This window comes from Blennius ocellaris (assembly GCF_963422515.1).
Source record: "Blennius ocellaris genome assembly, chromosome: 18".
NCBI lineage: Eukaryota > Metazoa > Chordata > Actinopteri > Blenniiformes > Blenniidae > Blennius > Blennius ocellaris.
Window position 1 is genome coordinate 7,367,430 of NC_137667.1, and position 19,882 is coordinate 7,387,311.

Below are 19,882 nucleotides of genomic sequence, written 5' to 3' on the forward strand. Positions count from 1 at the left end.
TCTTTCTGTTCATCGCCAAGCAAGCCTCGCCTTCCAATTCACTCCCTCTTGGCTCTTCCTTTTCTTTGCCTTTTCCCGTTATCCTCCACCTCCTCCACCTTGCTGTGACCGTTAGTTACCATAGACGTGCCGTTTGCCACGGGCTTGCCTCCTTTGTGTGAAGAGGAAGGTTTGCGTCGGTAGGCGTGGTAGTAGAAGTTGGCGAAGAGGATGATGAAGGTGACGGCGTAGCCGATCAGGGCCCATTGCATCCAGCAGGGGAACGGACAGCCGGTGTAGAGGGAGTGGCCAGCGTGGCCAATGGTTACATGAAACTGGATCTGTTGTACAAAATAAATCAAATCAGCAGCTTGAAGGTGAACGTACTGAATCAAAAACACGAATTTTCACTTATTTTATTGTCAAACCGCTTTATGATGCAATCCAATCACGTTATGATGGATTTAAAGAGTTTAATCAGTGTCTGCAGAATCATTTCCAAATGCTCAAAGAATACAGAGCAAGCACTTTGTTGGACATTGACTTAATGGTCAACAGTGACTTTTACTCAAATTTTAAATACAAAAGATATTTACACAATAGTACAAATCTGACAAATATCTAACTTTTTAAGATAATAAGCCAATTGACGGTTTGTTAACTTCTTCAATGCTGAAATATTGAAAAAGAAATTCCCTGCAGGTGGATTAAAGATGGGCTGGTCAGATTTCAGACTAATGTCTATAAAAATGTAACAAATCTCGAAATATATTCAAGATCCATAATAAGGTCTTGTTCTTGTCAAATGTCTTTGGGCAAAACCCCGAACCTCATGTTTCTCACAGAAGGATCAAGCGTCATCCTTGTATGGCAACTGTCACCGTCTATGTGTCTGAATGCTTCAGTGGGACTGATAATGCACAAGGAAATAAGGTTTCTGTAAATCATTCGGATAATGCGTTGCAGCTCTAAAAGTACCCACCATTTGAATAATGGTGAGGTATTTCTTCCACCAGAGGTACTTCTGCATCTGAGGTCCCAGGGCTGCCAGGCCGTAATACCCATACATCAGGACGTGGATGGAAGAGTTGATGGTTGCACCAAAAAATGCTGGAGAGGAGACGGAAGTTGCATTAGGTACAACCACGGCGGTTATATTTAGTTAAGGTGGACGTTGCCTCCGTATGATGACCGTAGCGGCTGTTGATCACTCACACTGTCCACCAGGGACCCACTTGATCCCGATCCACCAGAGGATGAACATGGTGCAGTGATGGTAGACATGGAGGAAGCTGACTTGGTTGAACTTCTTCCTCAGTATGAAGAAGACTGTATCCAAGAATTCCACCCCTTTGGAGATGTAGTACCACCAAAGTGCCCAGGCTATCTGAAGACGCAAAACAAAGCAAAGGAGGATATTAAGACACCTACACCGGTGTGAGCAAAAGCATCCTTGATACATGGCTGCTTAAACCTCGTGAAAACAACATGCAGTAGACACTATCACAGGTGAGTGAAGTCAGATGACGGCCTGCTTACAGCCTTAACAATATGTTGTCATGAATACACAGAGCACTTGGTGGCTAAACTCTCTCTACTATGACACACATGCTCTCACTACACATGCTTGACCTCTAAGCTGTGGCACAGTGGCATCTGTTATCCCTCTGTAAGGCGGCCATGAAAGGTGGAGTGTGGGAGGAGTTTCAGGGTGGTGAGATCAACTATTCCTGCCTCTCTGTGCACGGAGCTTCACCCTCCGAGTCCTGAAATCACTGGGGATGTCGGCTTTTTTAACTCCCAGCCCTCCCTCTGATGTACAACAGAGAGTGATCTTCTTTATGCCACTGAAGGAATATCACCACCTGGTTCACGTGATCAGTTACGGTTCAAACATCAGTGTGTTAAATTTAAGTGTACGTGTGTGTGTGTGTATCTGGACTTACCCTGACTTCATTGACATCATTGGAGTAGCTGACAGGTTGACAGAGGTAGCTATAACCGGCTGCTCTAGATGCTAGTAGGAGCTGGTGAAAAGAGACATTGTTCAAATACAGACTGAAGGGGACAATGGTTGACGTTTCTGCTGAGATACTATTTATAGTGAATGGACATAAAAACTAATTCACCCTGACCTATTGTTAAATTACTCAAAGATGTTCACGTTCACACTGAGCAGGTTTTAAAATGGCCTGGAACATCAGTTTAGGACGCTGTCTGCTGTGCTAAATGTGCACATGCACTTCACTGACAGGAAGCATGTTAACATGTGCATGATTCATGAAAGATGTGGCCACAAAATGGCTACGGCTTCAATTAAATATAACATCTTCGATCCTGTGGGAGGGATGTTTTTCATTTTGGTTGTGGCAGGAAAGCTCTAACCGGAAAAACAATCACTCTTTTTTGTTTTAATCTAAGTTAATCAGACCAATGCTTTATATGACTGGAAGCCGAACCCACTAATAGTCCTGTCTGCTGTTTGACCTCGTCTTCATAAAAGTATTTGTTACGTTTGCATTCACACGTCAGGCGTCCTTACTGAGTGTTCATGGGATACTTGCCTCTTTGGCGATGTAGAAGTTGAGGACCACCATGCTGAAGTTGTAGACTATGAGCGTCTTCCTGAGTGTGTAGGGCTGGCGGTCCTGCATGTATCTAGGCCCCGCCCACAGGAAGATCAAGTACAGGCAGCTGATGGCCAGAGTGGGAAGGGGAGAAGCCATCATTGGCCACTTCTCCACTCTTTTGTCTACCCAGGGGGGGAAAAAAAGGGGGTTAGTGATAGGTTATACCCAACAGTCTGACTTTAAATCTTTGTCAAATGAATTTGTGTTTCATTAACATTTCACTTTAATTTAGCAGTTTCGGCTTTCTTGTGTGTTAATATGAAACAACATGAGTAACTACTCGACAATAACTAACCAAATGTGATGCTGCTGCTTGTTTAAATGTGACCTCACAACTTAAGCTTTATGTTGTCAGTGTTACATTATATGACTGCTTCATATCTGTAAATGCAACAATCTACTCATTAATATGGTTTGAATGGATATTTTCTATCGCATTCAATCCTTATCAGTTATCCTGGAAAAAATAAAATGTTATGCTGAGCCTGAAGCTGCACATTCTGTGTGTGTGTGTGTGTGTGCGCGCGCGCTCCCAGCTTACCTGCTATAGTAAGGCTCCATTTGTAAAACTCTACAGTGTCATTCACAAAATGTGTTACAGCCTCCATGGCTCTGTCTTTGGTCTTGATTATACTGTATGGAGAGAGAGAGAAGATGATAATTAGCGTGAAATGTTCCAATTAAATTATCGAAGAAAAACATAGCAGCGTCACTCGCAGCATTAGGGGTTGAAAAGCCCTCATAGCACATGTATTTTGGCTGCAGCAGAAATGTACTGTCCACTCTTCATTTATACTGTCACCTCTGTTGTGCATATTGATCAACTGTTGGAATTAGAAAGAGTCCATTATACCCAGTCATCTCTCTTCAGTGCTTAATTTTTTGCTGTGTCATGTAACAGGTATTACATGCACAAGCTGTGCATAATAACTCTGAATGAAGTGATGCCACTCAACTCTTTCAGCATTGATATAAACATCCAATATTAGTCTTTGCTTAACCTTGTATGAAACATAACCTGCACATGATCCTAATGCACTTTTCATTGATCTCTATGAGTGCTGGCCTGTCACAGCAGTTTAAGATAATTGGAGGAAATAAAATCCTTGACACTCCATTTCCTCCCACACAGATGCATTGATGGATACGCAGAAAGATATGCAGGCAAATAAAGTGCACATTTGGGATAATGTTACGTTAAAAATATAACAGAGATGTGCCTTTAATTAACTCTAATAAAGCTGTTGCATAATAAACAGTTCTAATCTAGCAGAGAGCTGAGAGTAGGTGTCTTGATATTAATCTTTAATTAATCCGATGCGTCAGATCGGCTGCCCTTTAAATTATTAATCGGTCTGTATACAATAACTACTTTCCACCGACGAGTTTGTACAGGCAAGGGAGAGCCGAGGAGCCAAGGCCATGTTGCATACAAGTGAGGGACGAAATGATATGTCTGGTGGACTTGACATGATAACATATCCCGTCGGAGGGAAGTGAGCAGCTCAGGGTTAACCGGCTCTGTGCGCGAACAAAAAGACTGGGGCGCATGTGTCAGCAGGTTTCGCTCGGACCGCTCAAGAGGCTTACATTCAATTGATCAACGAGCTTAGATGGTAGGCCTAAGTACAAATGCCTAACGACCCACATGCGTGTTTGATGGTTATCTCCCTACATGGGCTATAGTGTCCAAAAAACCCCAACAAAAAAAACACCCCAAACTGTTCATGAGGGAAATTTAGAATAAAATGCAAACGATGGCAGAATAACACTACTGTAAAAAACTGTAACGCCTAACATGGTGCACAAGCTATTTCAAATAGGTTCAGCTTACAAAAAGAAGACTGAAACACATCTACGTGTTTCATTTTAGGTGAATTCTAGATGCCAACGTGCTTAACAGGTGGGTGGATGGAAAGTGCTGAGAGCGGATGGAGACACGTCTGAGATTATCCTGCAAACCGAGAAACGTGAGAGACAGAGTATCCGTCCACTCACGTGGATGTAACACACATCTAAATCACCCGTTTCAATTTTCTCATTGCGTTCAGGAATAAACGGAAAACGGCGCATATTTGTGATGCAGCGTTTGCATTAAATATTTTATGTTTAAACCAAATTTAAATGGACATGCACAATACAAATAATGGGTTTTGTTTGTTTGTTTTTTCTTTAAATAACAAAAGGGGTGCGGCTACTTACGTCCTCTATATTTTAGAGCGTATAATGACATCCGGTGCAATTTGATGCCCAACTCCTCTCAGTCACGGCGTCGCCCCCTCTTCTGCCTCGTGCGCCGTCACAGCCCCTCAGTTTCTTCACCGCCCCAGCGACACCTCCACATTAAACTGGGAAATTTGGCAAGGAACTGGACAGAAAAGGCAAGCGGGAATCTATGACTAAGATAGGCCAATTATGCATTCGGTCCGTGCCGCCTGCTCGGTCTCATCATCTTCACTCAATCTCCGGAGCGCAGAGCGGCCGGTGGGCACTGCGCATGCGCACAGGGACTCCCCCCTTCCAACCTCGCTCTCTTTCTTTCTCTCTCTCTCTCTCTCTCTCTCTCTCTCTCTCTCTCTCTGACGTGTGTGCGCGCGCCGGTTCAGCGAGTGAGCGCATTTCCTGCACGACGCAAACCTTTTCTGCACTTTGAGCCATTGAATCACCAATTCGATCATTAAAAAAAAAAAAAAAAAAAGATCGGAATTATTACCACATTCGCAAACACACCTGCTTGCTCATGTGGATATGTTGGGCTTTTCTATTTTCTCTATAACAGCAAATTGGAATGACTGTAAAGTATTTAAAAATAATAAAAAAAAAAAAAAAAAAAAAAGGAATTATTACCACATCTTGTTTATTTTTTTGCACATGCTTTCCGTTTTTAAACTGTTTCCACCCACTTGCACTGATATCTGTTGGTTAAAGCGTCCTTCCTCTGGTCTGATGGACGATCCCACCAGATGGATGATCCCACTAGATGGCGCTGTCAAACTATAATTGAATCCTCGTGTAACTTTCCCCCTCAAGCAGCAGTTGTCGCTGCACCAGCAGGAGTTTCTCTACAAAGAAGGATGATCGTGTCTGTTAAATTGAGTCAAGACTGACACTTCCACTTGCCCCAGTCCAACCAGGAACATCCTGTCATGGCACAGTGTTTGTGTTTCACTCTTCATGCATCTGTGTCTCTGCCACAGTTTGTTTGATTACATGGCATGAGTAACATTCACCAAACAAACATAGCACATCACAGAACACTTCTTTATATTTAATAGAAATCCAGATGCAGTTGAAGAGACAGTGCTGGACCTGTTTGGCGTCTAAAGCATCCAAAAATGACGTGGCCGGTGCTATATTTTGAGAAACTGGTAAATTTAGAAGAAGCAGTGCTCTGTTCTTTTCCAGGGTCATTTATGGATTTGTTCTGTTACTTTGCTTTTCCATGAGGAAGAGTAACAGATCCAACTGGACTGAGCTGGTCCAAACAGCAGAGCGGTAATTGTATACTGTACAGTGACTGCAACAAGTGTGTTGCGTGTATAATCGTGCACAGACTTCATAAATACACTCTTTGAACATTCTGTTTCGACTTGATGCAGTTGGCTCAAATGTTGTGATATACGCTTAAGTTGAAGGCAGTACTAATGACCAGATGCTATGAATGATCAAAAACTGTAACGACACGATAAACGGCTGGGAAGAAGAAAAGATGAATTGAACAGATGAACTGACCAAGGCATAGGCGCTGTGTCTTCTGGCTGGTTCCCACATTTGCCTTACTGGTCCACTCCATGAATGCAGTTGCACTGTAATTACAGTGCTCACATTTATTTCTCGGGCAACAGGAAACCTCTCAATTTCTAAAAATGACATTTGACTTTTACACTTCTTCTCCACTGAATCAATGGGAAAACACAAGGACGTCTGTCCAAGGTTTAGTGCCTGGTTCGGGTGTAATGACAGAGTGTATTGGTCTGCTTCCTTTTTACAGGGATCACCACAGCAAGTCATTACAACTTGCTCTGCAGATTTGGCTCGATATTACTCTGGTCACTTTTCCCTGCTGCAGCTGGGTTTCCCGGGTGTCTCACATTCAAGGTCAAGATGTGCCATCGAGTTTTACGATAATACAAGTTACAAATTCAGACTGGCTAAAGGAAAATGGATTCATTATGTTGCATGAAGTTGCTAAATTAATTGTTATACACGGTAATAGAAAGAATAAAAGAAGAACTTGGAGACTGTTGCCTGAAGACCTAACTTATTCTTCACATGAGCTCACTACTTCATGCTCATAATGCAGCTGAAGACGTTTCAATATTTGCAGCTTGCACCATATATCAATACTTTGTTTGACTAAAAGTGTTGACAGCTGTACGACTGTAACCAAACACTCTTCAGGGGGCCCTCAAAATCCCCCAAGCATCTCCTCCTATGCTAATGAAATGTATGACTTTTAAAATTCAAATCTAGCTTTTCATCCTATAGGTTTAAAAGAATTCTATCATAATAAAGGGAAGAGATTCATAGTTTTAAAGAAACAAAACTCATTTCTCTCTCGCATGAAGTGGCCAATTCAGAGCCTTCATAGCAAAACGTATGTAAATGTGCAGTGTGTGTCTGTTGATGGGCTGTCTCTCACTTATCTTAAGTAATCAATTATCAGCCACTTTGTCACAGTGATCCAGGCTGTCATTGTAGCAGCCAGGCTAAAAATGCATGATTTAAATGTTTATCTCTGTAACCCTCCACGGGACATTCATGATACCTATTTTTATCAGGCTCACTGGCCTGACTGCATACTCCCTTACAAAACACCCCGGCGCTGCAATGTACCCGCTTGGTTTGGCATGAAAATCCTGTGTCGAGGAGGCTTGTCAGCCGTCCTGTAATCAAATGCATCAGGACTGCCGGTCTGTAGTTCAACTCGCCACATCAAGGCAACCTCACAGGTTGGCTTGGCTGCCGTTTGTCTGCATAAATATATTTAATATTAGAGCAGCGCAGGATAACATAACTGACAGTTTCATTCCTTTACAGTTGACAGTTAATGTTTAAGGCGGTATGGCTTGTTTGACGTTCACATCTGCAAACTGAGTGCGGTGAAATACAGACGTTGCATTTCGTGGGGTTTCAGAACTGCTGCATTGGAAGTCATTGTTGTTATATATTGCACTGATGATATGATCGTATCTTTAAGACGTGGCATTAACTCACCACTTTCCCAGAACTGCATCTATTTTCTTTATTCTATTGACTTAACGCCAAAGAAAAAAAATTGCTTTTTCAGAGGGGACAAAAAATAGGAAGCTAACATTTAAAAGTCACATTGTGAAAAAATTTTACTTCTGAGCTGACTCAGTAGCTCGTACGCCTCCTGTTGTGGCCAATAACGGCCAGAGTTTTCCCCTTCATGGACAGATGGTAGCATCTGATCTGTGTCTGAAGTGTGGCTGCCCGTCCTTCATTGTGCTGCACAGGCATTGTTTCTTGTCAGCAACAGTTCCATTTGAATATGCTGTAGATGCACAGTGGAAATGGAGGAATGTCATCTATTCATCCTTCTGGATTCAGCTCTGATCTTATCTCCAAATAGGTATGGGCTCACATGTTGAATTGGAAGTCACAAATCAGAAAATAAACAATTTTCAAACAGAACTAATGAAGCAAGAATAGACCAAAACATATTCACAATATTGTCTTAAGTTTAGCCCAACTAGTCTGGCTGCTGGAATGACTAAATGTTGTCCAATTGTGTGTTTAATTTGTAAAGTATACGTGGTGCATTTGAACATTCGGCGAGCACACTTCCAATTACATATCTGTGACTTCTCTCCTCTGACTCAGCCAATCACATCTACATGGAGGTTCCATGAAATTAGATGAAATATGAAGGGAAAGGCATATTTATTTATATAGCACTATTCTGAAATCCAAATATTCTATATCATTAAGCTTTCCTCTTTAGGGTCAAACACAATTCCCAATGAGTTTCTGAAATAAGTTGTAAAAAGTTCTGACTCATTCATTTAATCTGTGCACTCATTCAGCAGCAATAAGGGAACGTGGTCATTCACTGACACTGACGTATAGCGCTGCGTGTCATCTGTATAATTATGATAAGATGTTGTCAAGTTATATGATCTGAGCAAGCATGACAAATAAAAGAGGCCCAAGGATGGAGCCTTGAGGAACCGCACAAGTGATTTTCATACGACCAGATTCATAATCGCCTATCGTGACACAAAATAGTTCCGATCTTGCGGTTAATATTCAAACCTACGAAAGGGTGAAAATGTACCAGATATGAGACACAATATTTTTGTGTGGCGGTATAGGCGTCCTTGCGTGCAACAGATAACGAATCAGAAGGGACAAACTCCGAGGGATTCGTCAGTCTGTGTACAACACTAAACAAATCACATGCATTATTGCGGTTTGTTGATCATCTCAGAGAGAAAAAAAGGCTATGAGGTTTTTCGCCGACCCCAGACAACTTTGACCTTGACTGAGGCTGTGGTATCAAGCATGTTTGTAACTTTAGAGCCGGATATATCTGCAAGGTCACAGACAGGAGTTGAAGGCAGAGATGCCATGTGAGTGAACGTCTCGGTTAAGAATGTATGTGTGTGTGTTTTCTATCAATATGACATTTTCTGATCTGCTCTGCTTTACTTCTGCTGCAGTCGGGTGAGATGGAGACTTTAAATGAAACAAAAATAATGATCAGAAATGACAGCATCCTTTAACTCACATTTGGAAATAAGCAAGTCGAAAAATATGTTCCTTGTTGTGAGTCGAATTTGTTACATGCTGGAGAAGTCCACAAACTTCCTCAACACTGTTACCTTTTGGATCATTCATGTAAAATCACACATTATTACAACAGGGTCATTATTAATACATACATCAGAGAGTAAATTGCTAAAATCATGACATAAGTTCGTGTTTAATTGTGGGGGTCTGTAGATGATTACTGATATTGCCCAACAGGAAGAGTTCACTTGAAGCACAACATGTTCAAAAGAGTCAAACTTTCCATTTGACAGCTGTTTGCACTGACATGTATCATTATACAGAGAAGCTACTCCACACCCTTTTTCCTGAACACTTTGACCTCAATAATAAAACAAGTGTGAAGGAGCTGATGGAATAAGTGCTGCTGCACTATTGTTTTCTTCTATTTTTCCCCCTCAGGCATAAAATCATTCACTGAAAGTGAATTACCTGACAGAGACCTAACATTTGGTAAGCCATATTGTATTATGAACATTACTGGATGACCAGTAAGACTGTGCAGTCAGATTATCTGGAGTAACTGTACGTTTATTCTTACCAATTGGGTTTTGATCATGCAACCGACAATTTGAAATCAACAGTATGTAAAACAAAGCAGCATGGGGTATTCCTCATCTCTGGTACGCCTCTGTTGGATGCTGCCTATGACCTTTTGACCTCTATGTGACTGAGCTTCAGTGTCACTGCTCTGACAAGCTCCTCCACAGGTGAGATTGGGGAAGGCAGGAGGGAGTTTTTTTGGTGGATCCTGGACTGGAACTGAGATGTTCTCCAAATTCCCTGGTTGAACTGAAGCAAAGGATCACAGGAGGGAGCAGATAGATGGATCGTCATGGTTTTGGCACTGGCTGGCACTGAACAATCGGAATCCAGTCGTATTTGGATTAACCGCAAATGATTTGAAGCAGTCCTCACAGTTCCCAAAGATGTCGAAGTTGTCAATGAACTTAATCCCGTTGGAGCTACATGCTGGAGTCAGCCACGTATTGAAGGCTGAAATGCGAAAGGAAGATTCAATTCCTTTTCTCAGGGTTGGACCGGGCCCCGAAATGAAAACATTTTGTGACTTGGATTCCCTCAGTTTCTCCATTAGTAGAGTAAAGTCCTTTTGCAGGACCTCAGATCCAGACTTGCTCCGATGTCAAAGTGTGAATGATGATGCACAATGTTCATGTTCCTGGGATGTGGAGACAAAACAGTGTTCAACATGGTATTTAGTTCCTGCACTGCACCATTATTTTTCTTAGTTTTCTCCTGGACCTTGGTTCAGTTGTAATTTGGGGGAGTACTTCTTCATTTTTTTCTCCTTGAGTTCTAAATTGTCCATGTCATCATGCATTTCATTCAGAGCCAGAGGGATCATACCTGTTCTGCAGCGAAATTTCAGCTGGAGGAGTTTGTGCAGGAGGCACACAGAGTATGAAGGCACAGTGCATGGAAATGTGCAACGTATTTCATGTAAATGAAGTAATCATTGTGCAGCCCCGATGCGTTTGCACCTATTCATCTATCTGCCCAGTTTCTATGCCGACTTTAAAAAAGTTTAAAGTTCTGATGAAATCCAACATGATCAAAGATCATTTATTGATGTGTAATGTCTCACTTTAATCTAAGAACACCATTATGTAGGAACAATCTGTAAAAAAAAAATGAACCCTGTAAAAAGATTCAGACTATTGGTCATTAATACTGTATGTGAAAAACTGATAAATATTTAAGCTGTTGCAGACTTGAATAAATAGAAGCAGACTATGTATAAATATTGAATTGAATCACTGCAAACATCACAAATGCTCTTTTTTTTAAGCTCCATGACTCAATAAAACCCTTTTTATTTAAAGAGCTGTGCAAAAGGATGTTTTTGGATGATATTTTGACTAAAATTTGGAAAATGGGGGACGGCCTGCATGAGTTTTCAATATTTCCATTCGTGAGACATTTCGCTGACTCCCAGACTGGTAACATTTATAGACCTTATAAAAGGTTCCTCAAAACAAAGTGACATTAACCCTTGTGTCACTGCTCATACTGTATCGAGTGTGTTTTGTTACATGCGTGTGCTACTGGACTTCCCCTTTTCACTCTTCCTATTTTCCCTTTCAGGCTTCTTTTTTTGTGCTTTCTCTTTTTTTTTTATTCCAATCTTGTGGTGTTTGCTATATTTACCGGTACTTTAAGATTCACCCGTGTCCAGCTCCATGTTGTACTTTCACGGCTTATAAAGTTACCGTCTGTTAATCTCACACTCTTTTATTACTCTTTATGGTGTTCATATTTCATGCTACATCTGGCAGTGCCTTTTTCAAAAGGGTAAACGTTTCACAGTTTCCAGTCCAACAAATGCCAGAGCCTCGCTATCTTATTTTTCAGCCATCCGTCAGGGGTATGTTAGTCTATGATTTATGCTGGAGCACACTGTGCACAAACCACCAAACTCGCTTTAAGGGAAATTTGTCTGTGGGGCACATTCACAGCCAACCACCTGGGATAAACTACTTTCCACATACCTTCTTTTTTTTTCTTTTTCTTTTTTTAAAAAGTGTCTTTTGGGAAATACCACTTTTCCAAAACATTCTCTCAGTAAGGGGATCATTTCTTTCACACAAGGTTGTTGTAAGTGGGAAAGAGGTCTATTCTATAGGGAGGTCTATTTCTTGCAACGCGCATGATCTATTTACACATATTTGCAGATTCACAAATATTAGTAGGTTTACATCTTTACTCTTATCGCCAGCATCATGTCAGCGCTGCTGGTGCAGAACTGAGTGAGTTTAGACAATGAGCAAGACGGGAAGCGTCAATTGGAGTCGGACTATAAATCAGTCAAGATGAATTCTCGAGTCCAGCCTCTGTTTCAGCACGTGCGGCCAGGAAATTACAGGCTTAGAGAGATTTGGCTCATAGACTGTGTTTAACCTGACAGTGTAGTTTCTATTTCCAGCGGATTGTCGGTGTATTTATTCTCTCGGTAGGTGTGTGATGATTGACAGTCTCTGTCGTTGCATGCTTTGTGAATTGTTACACGTTTCAAAGGTCAACATATTGTTTTGGGCGAGTTAAAGCAGATGTCATTGTCACATGCACCAAAGTGCAAAGATTGACCATAAACCATTCAAGTCACGCTCCTTTAATTAGGTCTCCTACCCAAACCCTGCAGTTTCTACAATTGCATCAAATTGCCCTCATTCACTTTCTTTCAGTGTTTCTGTGTAATCTGGATCAAGTCTGTCCTATTAGACGCTTTTCATATGGTTTTAATTTAAAAGGCATTAGGCTGAGAGTTAACTTAGGGTTAACCGGCTTCACTCAGTAGCCGATGTCTTTCTGTCGATGGTGGCTCCCTACATGTGGCATTAGGTCACAGCTTGTAACATTTTGAGGATAACTGTTTTTTTTTTCTTTTTCTGGTTCCTAAAAAATGAGGAATTGAGGACACACACACACACACACACACACACACACACACACACACACACACACACACACACACACACACACACACACACACACACACACACACACACACACACACACACACACACACACACACACACACACACACACACACACACACACCGTTTTATCCTTATGAGACCTTTCTGTGGAAGGAACCTTCCCCCATAGAACAGTGTGAGCCCAAGGCCCACATACAGAAAGTACAACACAGGAATGATGGTGGTGCACCACTTTTCCTCATATTATTTCTTTTTCTTTTTTCTTTCTTGCTTTTCAGTATCTGAACCATTTTCATTATTCATCCTTCTAAAATGATTCTTCCATTCGTCTTTGTTCCAATTAACGAGGACATTGCATGTTAATCCAGTCTGTAGTGTTTTGAGCACTCAGGGACTTGGTACATAGTGCGGTAATGTCTCCCCAGCTTTCGGCAAGGATACATTCACTCGCCTTTATCTCCTCGAGATTTTATATTAAATAGCCAGCTTTGTCCAACATTCAAAACATGACCCCAGACAATTGAGGATCTAGAATGAAATGCCACCGGAAAATGTGACATTTCTCTCCAAAATTGCAGCAATTGTTCTTTTGAACTTTCAACATTTGCACCAGAGAATGCTACATTATCATAATTATTGCATATCCTTTGAATCTGTGTGATTGGCATCAAAGCAGCTCAAAATAACAATAATCCATTCCAAATCATCAGTATGAATATAAATGTGGTCCACTTTACTCGAGAAACAAAGAAAATATGGTGCAACAATTGTTCGATAAGAGATTGTTAAGGAAAAATACTAGTTATTCTTTCAGGGAAGGTCGGTCAACTGTAAACGGCGATTGTTGTAATTACTTCAAATACTGAATTTCGGAGCAAACCAATTATTCAAAGTGTGGAGGTAGAAGTGACTCTTCCAGCAGTTTTAAATTGCCTATCTTTGCATTTTCTTTTGATGTTCGGAGAGTTGAAATTAAAAGATGAGTTTTTTTAAATTCTAGTTGAATATTTTGTGCAAATAGGTCCTGAAGTTTACCTCCTCTGATATGAAGTTCAAATTTGAAACTACACATTGTTTTTAAGTTTGAGATTCACGTTAGTCAATATGCATTAATGTGCCAAAATGATATGTAATTGTTGGTTTTAATTTAATTGGTGTTTGATGGCTTTAAGATAAGGTGGACTATTTGTACATGGTGCATTCTGTCTCGACTTTGACTGGACTGAGAGCGCAAATGTGGAATTTAGTCTTCAGTTCCTCTGAAAAGCAACACTTGAGCGTTGACATTTCACTGACACATGAAGCAATGTTGACAGGGTAGTAGAGCTGTCAATAACACTGCCTCTCAGGGACTACATCACACACAACAAAAGTACCGTAGTATTTTGTTCAAAGTGCCAGTTAATATACAAGTATATACATGCTGGAATTATTTGTGGACATGAGGACGTTACCTCCATGAAAACAGCAATGGAGTCTTATGTCTTATGTCTACATATGTCTTACTCCCTGTGACCCTTTTACTGTCGGCCTCAGACAAAGCTTTTTTCTCCATGGTACTCATGGTGTATTGGCAGCAATAATATACAGCAGCTTCCCTGCTCTCTTGTAATTGAGAGGTACAGTTCATAATAATGCACAACAGACTTTTTACAACTTAACCAGCTGCTTTTATTATCAAAAACTAGTAAGGATAAAATGCAATTGACTGATTTTCCGTAACTTTTGTGATGGTGATTATCTGCCGTCGCTTCTTATATCTGTGAGATAGCAGTGTCAGTCAGTTTTATGAATTCAACAGGCACCGTGTAAGCAAAGTAAATTCAAACATGTTGTAAGATCATTACTTTTGATACCACAATGTAAACAAACCACATGGTGTGGTTTAATATTTTCATGACCTGTATTAGAGCCTGTCAGTCACTCCTGAGTGATAAACCACAGACAAAATATAGAGGCAGGTCTCGGTATGGGGGAGCCGTACTCTGGCGGGCTGCTTGGCTTACACTGTGCTTCTCCCCTGAAATCTGACTCTCACCTCTAAGCTGCAGCCTCTGCTAATAAGAAATGACTTACATACCTACCCTAACCCATGCAGTGATCCTAAAAAACTGTTGCTTCATGCACTTAATGAAAAGTGAGCCTGTAAAATATTTGCTAAAAGAAGCTCTCAAAAGCCCAGGTAACATTATGAGAATTTGAAGCTAAAGTTAATGATTGGTTTAGCCTCTGTGTTGGTGTATATTATTACCAATGCCTAATATTTTCCCAAAAACCAAGTGGTGATGTCACAAGCATTTGCAATATATTTAACCACGCTAGTGAAGGATCTCAATTAATATCTGTGACCAAGACCCACAAAGTTACAAGCTCCACTTTATGTGTGCTGAAAAAGTCCCACTTCATGATGTGAACAGTGTTGTTGTCTACGTCTCTGAGAGCGTGATAATATTTGGAGGGAAAATATTTGTCTCCCCCGACTATAGCTTGCTGGAAGCACTTGCACTTTGCTCACTGGTCTGGCGTTGCGACAGGAAATCTGACTCCCAGGATTTTTCTCCCGCTGGCACCGTGCGGAGCCATATTTTGACGGCAAAATGTGTAATAGTGCCCGGTGATGTAAATCCATAAAAAGCAGCAGTGCCACACAAGACTTGGTTTGTGATTGGCGAGAGCGGCACGATGCGAAAGCCGGCGGAGAGGGTCTACGGCTGTGGCCTGGAAAGCAGCAGTCAACACAAGGCACTTCCAGCACAATGTGGTCACTAATTATATTTACAGCTGGTTCATGACCAGCTCTGCCAATAAGCCCATAATGGAGGCGCAGCTAATGGCGAGACAGGATACTCTTGCTTTAGCCATTTCTCACGTTTTTGTTCCAACTAACCTCTCTGGTACGGAAAAAGGAAAAGGAGAAGCACTGAGTTAATGTCTTCATTTTGAATGTAAATCTTTCAAAATGTTCTGTAATGTATAAGATGGATGACATCATGATCAGACTCGTAGGCCAAAGAACCATTTAAGAAGTTGAGTGTTTACGTACACTGTATTAAAATAGTGACATATTAAACACGTTTAAACATGGCACATTACAAGTATACAAACTGTAGGTTGTGTTAATTGCCAGGTGATAATGTCACCTCTTGAGTGAGTGTATAATGTGAAGCGGAAACCTAATAAAACATCCATGGCAGACAGGCCGGGAAAAGTAACAACCACATCAAAACCTGATTAACAGAATGTGCCCACAACCACAATAAACACCCACAGATACCTCGGAATAAATACATTCTAGCACCTGTGACGATGGCTGGGTGCTCCGGGGAGTGCTAATCAACCCAACCCAACAAATACCTGCATGAGCAAATGGCAAGACATCCAAGGAGAGAACAGTATGTGCCCTGCTCACGAATAGGTGCAGTCAGACTGAATGAATGTCAAAAAGTATTCTGGACTGCATGTTGTTTGCTCTTCTTTTTTTTTTTTAGGATACAGTAGCTCAAGCTTTTATACTCCAAAGTGCATCAAAGGCCTTGCACAAGTGATCAAGCTTTTTTTATATAACTTTTTTTTTTAAATATAGAATCAACAGATGTTGAAATATGGATTGGAGGCCTGCTTCTATCTTTAGAGAGATTTTTTTTTTTTTTTTTTATAAAAAGAAAAGTTAATAGCACTAAAGTCTGTATATGACTTTCAAAGTATTATTGTGCCATATTAAAAGCATTAGAGGTCAGTCAGAATTCAAAATCCTCTGTCATCCAAATTTTCTGCACACGTTATCAGAGTCATACTGTCTGTAAAGATAACATTTCCTTAAAACTTTAAACAAGTGATTTCACAGGCTGATTAGGACTCCAGGACAAGTAAACTGACTCAAGTGAACCAGTTTCATAATTTTAACCCCCCCCCCCCCCCCCCCCCCAAAAAAAAAACCCAACAGTTTTTTTTCTTATTCTCAGTATTTCATATTTCTGGAAATGTTTCAGCAGATAAATTACCGCTGTCGGCAGCCATCTGGTTTTTACAGCAATGAGGCAACCTATTGGGACAATTTTATCCATGAAAGGCCAATACCACTCCCAGTGCAGCTAATATTTGCACATCTTTGTAGTTCGGGTTCAAGCCTGGCTGCATTACATTCTTATATGAGCATAATGTGTGCATGGAAGACGGCATCGGCTGGAGGTAGGCACTGCAGGTATGGCAGTCGGCGGTTAATCCTCAGCCGCAATGAGCTCAAAGTCTCTCAGTACTGTCACGTTCTGTTAATGTTAATCTGAAGTGGATCCACGGCCAAGAGGCTGACCCACTGCCTGCAGCCCTGCTGAGGTCAGTGCCTGACGTCACGCAGAGATGCAGGACTGACCTTTCCCGGTGTGCCGCTCTGTGATAATTAACACCAATAGCCTGGCTTTAAAATGCCCGTGACCTTTGATTAAATGGAAAGTTTCAAGGTGGTAACATGTTAACTGTTTGCACATTTTCCCAAACATAAGCACAATATTGTCATTATTTAATAGGTGTTATAATGTCCCTAATTTGGCTTACTGGGCAAACGCTGAGAGTGACAAAAAATGTGAAACAAAACTACATGCAAACTGATTTTAATGGCCTGGCCGAGGTGAACTGTGTTGCAGCTGCATGGAGTGTTTGATCTAAATGTTAGTGATGAATTAAAGGACACACACCGAGAAAAGCAATTTAAGTTAAAGCACATATCCACCCGTTACCACTTTGTGTTAACTGGGCCAGCTGCTTACTAAAATAGTAAATGTGAAACAGTTGTTTGTTTACTGGAAGTATTTCAGTTGCTCAGTTCGACAAGTCAATTTGAGTTAGGTCAACATGTAAAGTATTTTTCCGTTGTGCTGTTTACAGACATAATTAACACAGATCTGTTAAGGTTTACAGAAAAGAGAACTCAAGTGGTATTTCTAATGGAAACATATACGACTTACCTAAATGTTGCATCTGAGGTCCACATAATGATTTCAGCATCTCTTCACTGGCTGCAGCTTTTAGAATTTATTTACTTTTGGGCCTTTCTGTGTAAGTTTGCATGTTTGTTCCATGTATTCCATATTGAGATATTTATGAGTATGCTGGTTTTAATACTATTTTATGCTTTTATTCTTGATTTCAATATTTTATAAATGTATTATACTACTACTATTACTACTACAAATTTTTTTTTAATTAAAATACATTTTTTTGGGATTCCTTTTGGGTCTATGTGTGAACAGTAGAGAAAAACCAGACACATGGGTTGTTTTTAATTTTTGTTTTGCATATACTCGGGTGCATGCAGTTAAGTAGCTGCATGTTCGTTCAGTGTAGATAGTGAAACTTTATGGGTGTCATTTCAATAAATTTTAATTGATCACAGATTTATTCATATTGTGCCAATTATAACACATTCAAATAAAAAAAAAAAAAAATCCAACAATCTCACATGAGTAAGCGTAGGCAACAGTGGAGAGGAAAAACTTTTACTGAGAAGAAGATTTTTAGAAGAAGCCCATTCAGAGTGTTGGACCGTCTGCCTGGGCCAGTTGGGGTTGTATAACAGATGGGAAAATAAAGTTGCAAACTGATGAATGCAGTAATCACAGATCTGGAACTTGCTGATCTTCATCCAAGAAATACCTGGAGGAAGGTGCAGAGAGTAAGAGGCACAGACGACAGAACGGAAACCCTAAAAACCATAGTCAAACGAGGCAAAACAATTGGTTGCAAAAAGATTCCATGTTTTATTTTGTTTCGTCAGGCCTCAGGACAACAAGGAAAGCGCAAATAAAAGATAATACAACTAATCCACATCATAAACTAACAAAGCTGCTCTGTTCAACTCAGCTAATCAGATCAAGTTGTTTACCGAAACTTTTTCCTGACAAAAGAAGAACTACCGTTGCCAGGTTGGAGGAAGAAAAAAACTATGGTTAAGACATGCAGTGTGAAAGTACACTCTAAAAAATAATACATTGGCTAAACTTAATAAAATTAAGGTAACAATTTGCATAGATTTTTTTAAGTACTCTCAACTCAACTCATTATTGAGTTAATCCCACAAGAGGTAGTCTAGTACAACCAACATGACATTTCTTGTCCTCAACAAGGTTAAATAAGTTAAACCAACTGAATTCTGATTAAAACATTTTGGCGTTTTTAAGTCGTCAATTAAGTCTATTTAGGTTCATCCAACTCATTTATTTTGCCTTGATTCAGCTTATAAAAGTCTGTATGTTATCCCTTTTTTTTAGTTCTAGTAACCTAATGTACATAAGTTAAAATAAATTACACGTTGAAAGTCCTCTTCATTGAGCAAAATGTTTATTAGAAAACTAGTATTAACAAATGTTTTGAAACAATGAATGATTTTCCTCATTTTGAACAAAAAAACATGCCCACTTCTAGCAATAATTAAACAAAAATCAAAAAATAACCACACCCAAATGAGTGTGAAGCTTCACATCTGAAGGCTTTTACCAGGTTATTGCCCTTGAACAATGTAAAACAAGATTAACATGTTGTAATTATTACTGTGGATTTTGGATTACTCATCCCCTGAACTGAATGCAGTACTCCATTCCACAACAACAGAGTAGAAAATAAAATGTATATATTTTTTTGTTGTCAGTATCGGTAAGGCACATCAAATTTCTTCATCTATTCTTGAATGTCAAAGCTTTTCTTCCAAGTAACTTGCTACATATCTGATTCATATCAAAACCAAAAAAATTGAAATGTAATACTGTAATAAACACAACTATAAAACACTCAAACTGCATCACATTTTCTGATCTGCTTCTGGTTAGCCTACCCCTGTTATTAAGGTAAGGGCAGCGATTGACGACATCTCAATAGGTTAAAACAGTAGAACATCACAAAAAGCAGTCTATTTTTGAGAGACAGTACTTTCGGACTGGCTTTCAGACTATCCAGCTCAAGGAGTATCTTTTGAAATACTTCCAAAGTGTTTTTCAGTTCTTTTGGGTAGCTGAGGTTGAGAGCGTAGAT

The 19,882-nt window shown here is 40.2% G+C and overlaps 1 protein-coding gene across 1 annotated transcript; it reads right to left on the reverse strand.

Moving 5' to 3' along the window:
* Positions 1-5,056, reverse strand: LOC308143117 (very long chain fatty acid elongase 4-like). Its single transcript, XM_080513814.1, has 7 exons — positions 4,812-5,056; positions 3,151-3,242; positions 2,544-2,731; positions 1,926-2,006; positions 1,195-1,366; positions 962-1,089; positions 1-320 (listed from the first exon to the last, which is right to left on the reverse strand). The coding sequence occupies exons 2-7, from the start codon at positions 3,215-3,217 to the stop codon at positions 39-41; spliced, it is 918 nt and encodes a 305-aa protein (XP_080369940.1). The 5' UTR covers positions 3,218-3,242; positions 4,812-5,056; the 3' UTR covers positions 1-38.
* Between the last annotated feature and the right edge of the window lie 14,826 nt (positions 5,057-19,882).